The sequence below is a fragment of the Silene latifolia genome, chromosome 10 (genome assembly GCF_048544455.1).
Source record: "Silene latifolia isolate original U9 population chromosome 10, ASM4854445v1, whole genome shotgun sequence".
NCBI classification, from domain to species: domain Eukaryota; kingdom Viridiplantae; phylum Streptophyta; class Magnoliopsida; order Caryophyllales; family Caryophyllaceae; genus Silene; species Silene latifolia.
The window spans coordinates 122,549,483-122,556,941 of record NC_133535.1 but is presented as its reverse complement, the minus strand read 5'-3'; the positions used below and the strand labels follow the sequence as shown (position 1 = coordinate 122,556,941).

Sequence of the window (7,459 nt, the reverse complement as noted above, 5' to 3'; positions counted from 1 at the left end):
TCGGCTGAGTGGGGTCACTTGCGGGAGTGGCTTCACGCCCTTGATTCGCCTTCTGTGGAACCCGCCACATAAGGGATGTGCACATTAAGGAACATGGGTTTATCGCTCGGATAGATGAGCGGGGCTTAGGTGGGAACGGCTGCGGTCCCCCACTGGCAGGACTGGACCTTCGGGCAGTCAGAGGTGTGCGGTTGGTTGGAGGAGGCGGTGTGTGTGTGTGTGTGTGTGTGTGTGTGTGTGTGTGTGTGTGTGTGTGTGTGTGTGTGTGTGTGTGTGTGTGTGTGTGTGTCACTGTATGTGTGTTGTGTCTGCTTTTGTATTGTTACTTCAGTTACTGACCTTGTGTGGTTTCATTATGTTGTCTTTTGTGTTGTGTCTGCCGCGATCCACTATGTTGAGCAGTCAGTCTTAGCAGGTTGATGTATGGACCTTAGCTGGGTGCTTGGAGGGACGAGTCTATCACGAGTTATGACAAAGATAGTTTCACATAGCTGATAGTGGCCTTGAGTTGTATCTTTTGTATCAGTTGTTTGGTTAAATCACTTGTAATTAATATAATTGTTCTTTTATCGACATTTGATTATTGCTGACCTCGGACAACCGAGATGGTAACACATTTATCTACTAGGGAAGGTCTTGTTAAGGCTCCTTGGTAGATGGGGGTGTTACATTCGTTTAAATCAATTACAGACCCTCGAAGTATAAGAATTGTGGGCTTATTATTTTTAAATGTCTTAAAAATTATGTGTCAGTCTATTATCTAAGTGTAAATCAGATATTCATTAGGTTTTTAATTCATGATGTCGCATTAGACTAAGGAGACTATATATAGTCACCTGGGTTATGGTCCCAGATAAAACACACAATAATCTAATCCCCCCGGTCCCATCGGTAGAGAGATCCTTGAGTTATGTGTGTCTACTAGAAGACCTAATCCCGAAGACCGTCCCTTTAGTTGGTTTATCCCAACCATTCGTCATGTAATTAGGTACGCTTCTGCATGTAGTATTTACCGAATAAATTTAGTATGAAGTTATTGGCCTTTAGTCGAATGATTAAATTTAACACGAAGTACCCTTTTCTCCACAATTTTGGGTTATTTCCTGCATTCTGTATCAAATCAGTTTGGGGCTGACAAGCAATGGTGATGGTGAAGTTGTGTGAGTGGTGTTCTGAAGGACGATGATGGACAAATATTTGCAGCGATTGTGCGTGCGTCGTTATTCGTTACTATGGTTAGAGGTGTTTACCGGTCCAAAACCGGACCGGACCGCAAAGACCTGCAAACCGAATAACCCCTTACCTAAAAATCGGAGACCAAACTGGTTAGGTGGGGAGTAGGGACCTGGACCGGAACCTTTTGGGTCCGGCTGTTTTAAATGGAAAATGAAAGGGCGCCACCGGGTGGCGGGTGAGTGGGACTCCTTCAATTAAGAATGTATGTGAGAGGGTGGCATCCAATTTGAACACCACCCGATAACACTCTGTCCTTTTTAAATGGAGTTGAATATAATAACTCCTCCTCATGGACATTCTAATGCATAATGTCCGAACTATTCGCACCTATGAGATTGAATCTTAGATTTATCCCGGCGTACAAATATACTACTCGATTCTTTACGGAGTACAAGCACGCAAACAAACACTACGTGAAAAAACCAACAATTTCTCGAATTAATGATGAATTTTTTGAGCCAAGTGCTAATATCCTTACGAGTCCCTTGTTAAGTTGTTATAACATGGACAAATAAGAAAATGACAAAGATGAAGTTATAATTGTTTGTAGTCTTCTGCATTTTCATGCAAAATTGCAAACAACATCGTCTTGGATTATTCAAGTCATGTGCGCTATATCATGTGAATTCAAAACTACTCTTCTATTTGTATCTCAATATGCATTTATAAAGAAGGAAAATGAGTTAGGTAGAAATATAAAAATTCTTATGTAAGGCGGTTTTGTACAAGAATTTTTAAAACCGTTTTTTTTTAAGTAGCCACCTATAAGAGTTCATGATATCTGTTTTCATTTATCTGTGTTATATGGACTACAACTTTTGTGTACAATGATCTTAAAATGAACAACTAAAATTCGAAAGTAAAGCACCGATATAAAAACGGGGCGGCATAAGTTTAGTATAAACATCCAAAATTTGGATATTTCATGGCTTATAATTAGGTACTTCGATGTAGTCATAATTAAACCCTAGTTCTGCCACTAGACAAAATAATAGAAAATGTAGATACAATAAAATAACTAAAGTACTTTATGTTATAACCCATATACAGGGGCATCTTCAGGTAAATTAAAAAAAAAATGAGGCCCTAAATATGAATGTACAAGTGTACTATAACTTGAGGTTTGTATTGAACTTCATTAATTAGTGGACTATACATCTAGTAGTATAGGTTTGGAGTTTTATAATACTTCGTAAATAATTTAAGCTTATATGTACATTTTACGAGTTTTAGTGAAAAGAATCTGAGTGTCTTTATGAAAAATCTTAACTCATAATATTATACTGAAACTCAAAAATAATGCATATAAGTTCAATAAGATTTTAATTTTAACAATTCAAAAATTAAAATGTAAGTCAAAATTTTTAAAAACTCGAAAAGATTGCATATAATTTCAATTATATTTGTATTGGATGTATTATGCTCATATACATCTGGACTTATAGACTTATTTGTGTAAGTTCATCAATAAAGCTTGTAAATTTGGTGGTCTAAACCGGAGGCCTGGTGCCGTTGCCCGTGATTGCCATGACCTTAGACACCCCTACCCATATATGAGTGTCCATTATTGGTGTAACTTTCCGAATCTTGCAAATTAACACTAACACAAATAAAAATCACCGCAAATTAATTTTAGCTCACTTCTTTATCGAATTTTAACATTCATATCAATAAATCTCATGTTCGAATCTCCATCCCCAAATACCATATTGCCCCATTTGACACACACAAAAAAAAAAAAGCAGGTCTACAATCAACTGTAATTCAAGGTCCAACCCTCCAAACCAGTCAACAACATTATTAACTGCTCCGTAATTAAAGACTGAATATCAACTCGATTAACGAGTGACCCGTACTAACTTGTTTATATATTTGACGCATTCTACTAAATTTTATACCCCAACTTTCTTCAATGGCTCCTGCGATTTCTTCTTCAACCACTTTACATTCAAGGTGATTTTAATTTATTTCTCATTTTTATTATTTCTTACTAAAAATGCCATTTACAAGAGTATATATTAAGGCTAGGCTAGTAAAAACGATATATCTCCGTCTTAACCACTAAGTCAATAATATCTTTTTTATTTGATTTTCTTTTTGGCTACAGAAATTCCAAAAATCATACCGTCATAATGTATTTTTATGATTTTTCCTCATTTGTTATGTAATAATCAACAAAGTAGCATAAACCATAAACCAGGCGGAACCAATATTATTTAAAGTCACGGAACCAATATTGTAAGATATTAATGAATATTTATGTTGGAGGGTGATCCCCCATGCTAGCCCTTCTGGCAACTTAAATAATTTACGTATTTGTTTGGTTTATGAATTTGATATATAGAGAAGAAGCAAAGGAGATGGAGCAAGTAGAGATTGATTGGGAGAATCTAGGGTTTGGACTGACACCCACAGATTATATGTACATTATGAAATGTAACAAGGGAGATGAATTTAGTGAAGGTCATATTGTTCCTTATGGTAACATTGAGTTGAGTCCTGCTTCTGTTGTCTTAAATTATGGCCAGGTCTCTTCTTTTTCTACCTGTTTCTCATTTTTCTTCATTTCTAATACCAATGATCAAAAGTGTACATTTTTGAAAATGTGTTGTTAATAACTAGACTAGAACATCTTCGATACTTCCCTTATTAGGGAAAGTGAGTTTAGTGTGACTTTAGACCTTTAGTTGTTGTAAATTGTTTGGAACATTGTGGTTGTATTATTTGGTCAAGTTTACTGTGGCTCTACCTACCAATTAAGTATTAACCCTTTCAACAAGCACATAAAATAAAGGGTAAAACATGGCGGCTCAGTTTCCTCTAATTGTTTATTTGTGTTAGATGAAAATTTAGACTTGTATATATGCTCTATGTTTTCAAGCTATACATACTTATTGTTGTTCATTCTGTAAGTATGTTCGTAAAAATCCAAGTTTCATACGACGTTCTGCCTATAATCACGAGCTTGACACTAGACATGATCGTTACATTTCTAGTTTCATAAAATAAACTGAGAAAATCAGCGATCTTTGCTAAATTATCTAAAGTTATATGAAAATCACTCTAAACCTTTTGATATGAATTAGTTTTTTTGGAAATTATAATCGTTTTGTCCATGATACGCCTTCTGTATGACAGTCACTGAAATATTTTATTGACATTTCCATCATTCCTTTTGCTGTTGTTCGACCAATAATCTCAGCTACTTACTTCGAGTTCCATATGTACTTGAATTCGTCTGCATATTTTTTCCAAGTACACAAAGAGCTGACAGTGGTTCGTTCATATTCAAACACATAGGGTCTTTTTGAAGGATTGAAGGCATACAGAAGAGAAGATGGGAAACTTATATTGTTCCGGCCTGATCAAAACGCATCACGTTTGCAAATAGGGGCTGAAAGAATGTGCATGCCTTCTCCTTCTGTTAATCAGTTTATTGATGCAGTAAAGGAGACCGTGCTTGCTAACAAGCGCTGGGTGAGTAACTCTTCAACTTAGGTGATATAGCACCTACATCTGAGTCTATACCAGTGTCATTTCGGACATGGGTATGGCTCAAATATTGAAGAGCCGAAGTGAATAGCTACTATATCTGAGTCTTAGTAATGTAGCAATGTTCAACTCAATTAATTTTTCCTATGGTTGATGCAACAGATTCCTCCTTCAGGGAAAGGATCTTTGTACATTAGACCATTGCTCATAGGAACTGGGTCGAGCCTAGGGATATCGCCAGCCCCAGAATACACATTCATCATTTATGCTTCACCTGTAAACAAATACTTCAAGGTTAGTTCGGGGTTGATGCTTTTGTCCAACTTCTCTTTACTTATATGTCGCGTATATGTTGTGATGTTCTGTGCTACATTGTTCTTTGTCCCTGGTTAGGAGGGGAGTGCTCCTCTAAGCTTGTACGTCGAAGATGAGTTTGACCGTGCTTCTCGTGGCGGTGTTGGCTGTGTAAAATCTATCACCAACTATGGACAGGTATGGTTAATTGGCAATGTCCGCTGTCTAAAAATTATGCAAGCATGCATCGAAAAAAATTAGACTCTGATGGATTGTATGTTTTAAGGCGCTAAGACCATTGACAAGGGCAAAAAGCAGAGGATTTTCAGATGTTCTGTTTCTTGATTCAGTAACTGGGAAGTACATTGAGGAGGCATCGGCTGCTAATGTATTCGTCGTAAAGGTAAATGTTCTTAGGAGGATTATCCACTGAGTTCAAAGTTTTATTCCCTGCAATCCTCATTATATTTACCTGTATACACCGTGAAGGTTAATTTGTCTCGGGTAGATGGTTTATTAAATGAATGTACGCTTCACGCTTGCAGGACAAAAAAATCTGTACTGCACCAACAAAAGGCACCATTCTTCCAGGAGTGACTAGGAGTAGCATCATCGAAATAGCCCGTGATCATGGTTACGAGGTAATTTGCATTTCCGATGAATTAATGTAATGACAAATTTCTTGACCAAATGGAAATATAGGAAGGGTGAAATTAGGCTCATTTGTTTTGCATTTTCCAACCTGTGTTAACTGGTTAAATATGAGCATACAGGTCGAGGAACGGATGGTTGAAATACAGGAATTGTTGAGTGCAGATGAAGCTTTCTGTACTGGAACTGCTGTAGTGGTTGCACCAATTGGTAGTGTTACCTACCAAGGCAAAAGGTGTAGTACTACTCCATGTTATGCCTTGAATTCTCGTGATTTCGCAGATGATACACATGAACTAGATATCTCGACCTATGTCACTTATATTAGTACTGCAAGTTGAATGTGTCAGCGTGTCACACTCGTCTACAACAAACAAAAACAACATCAACCGATACTTTAAGGACCCCATGAATGGCGGGATAGGGAATGTAAGCAACCTTACCAATGTGTGAATGGTGGAAAGAGACTATTATTCACTTTCAGTGACCAATATTGAAAATGGCATTGGTAATTGCATCGAATTAGCTAGTTAGTTGGGAATGAGAGCGTATATCAAAATAAGGATTGGACTCCATTGGGAATGAGAGCCTATATCAGACTCATCTGTTATTGAAAAATTATCACATGTAATAAAACAAAAACTCGAGTTTCTTGTCGTGTCGAGTGTTGAATGTTGATGAATATGACATCTAAAATGCGAGAAGCATGACAGAATAACAATCTTGTTTGTGTTGTTTATGTAGGGTTGAGTACGAAGCGGGCGACAACTTAGTGTACAAGAAACTGTTATCAACATACACAGGCATCCAAAAGGGTGAGATTGAAGACAAAAAGGGTTGGATAGTTGAAATTAACCAAAGCTCTTCATAGTATGATCTATGCCTTAGTCCTTGGAAGAAAAATATTAGATTAATGCATCTTATCTTTTACTAATGTATCTCTCATGTTTTTCAAAGATATTTTTTTAGGCATGCTTAGCTTTAATTTTGTAATAATGAGAAGATTTAGTATTATGGTCTAAAGGGCATGATCAATTAAATCGCTCATGGCTCATGGCTCATCGGCCAATTCTATCTTGATTGCATATCTTAACATATGACCATAACTTGATTAAGAGCTAAGGGCCGGTTTGGTTTGAGCCTTTGAGGTAATAAAAAATGGAAAGGGAATGAAAATGTTTTATTTCCTTGGTTAGAGTTTGTGTTGTTCAATAGGTCTCACTTGTGTTGATGCAATAGGTCTCACTTGTGATGGTAATATCCGTTACAAGTTTGTGACGGGTTAAATATCACTCATATAGGTAGATAAGACAAAAAGTAGAATGTATAGGGAATCACAAATAACTTGTCTTTATCCTGCCATGTGGGTTTTATTTGACCCGTCACAAGCTAGTGACGGATATCCGCCATCACAAATGAGAATTTCTGTTGTTCATGAAGTGTTTGGTTGAGGGGTTCAGAATGGATTTAGGCAAATCTAGTGTTTGGTTGGCTTGTTTTGAAATGGAGTTAGATGCCTGATGGATTTTAACTTCATTTCCAACCCCTTAAAATTTCATACCTAAGATTCTACCCAAGTTTCCAACTCCATTCCCCCATAGTGTAAAAATAAACATACCAAACAAGTTTAGAGTGGTATTGGGATCTAAGTCCATTCCTCTATGAGATTCTCATCCATTCCATTCCACCTTCTTGAACCAAACGACCCTTATCTTTTTTCAATCTCTTTCCATACTTCAAGGAATGGGATTTGGAACAGGAGTTCAAGCCAGTAAACACTCAGCTA

At 36.9% G+C, this 7,459-nt stretch overlaps 1 protein-coding gene across 1 annotated transcript; it reads left to right on the top strand.

The window, feature by feature from the left end:
• The first annotated feature begins 3,083 nt into the window (after positions 1–3,083).
• Positions 3,084–6,752, top strand: LOC141605874 (branched-chain-amino-acid aminotransferase 2, chloroplastic-like). The gene is made up of 9 exons (XM_074424791.1): positions 3,084–3,189; positions 3,581–3,764; positions 4,537–4,713; positions 4,891–5,022; positions 5,122–5,220; positions 5,309–5,425; positions 5,568–5,663; positions 5,796–5,908; positions 6,418–6,752. The coding sequence occupies exons 1-9, from the start codon at positions 3,149–3,151 to the stop codon at positions 6,542–6,544; spliced, it is 1,086 nt and encodes a 361-aa protein (XP_074280892.1). The 5' UTR covers positions 3,084–3,148; the 3' UTR covers positions 6,545–6,752.
• Positions 6,753–7,459: the final 707 nt, after the last annotated feature.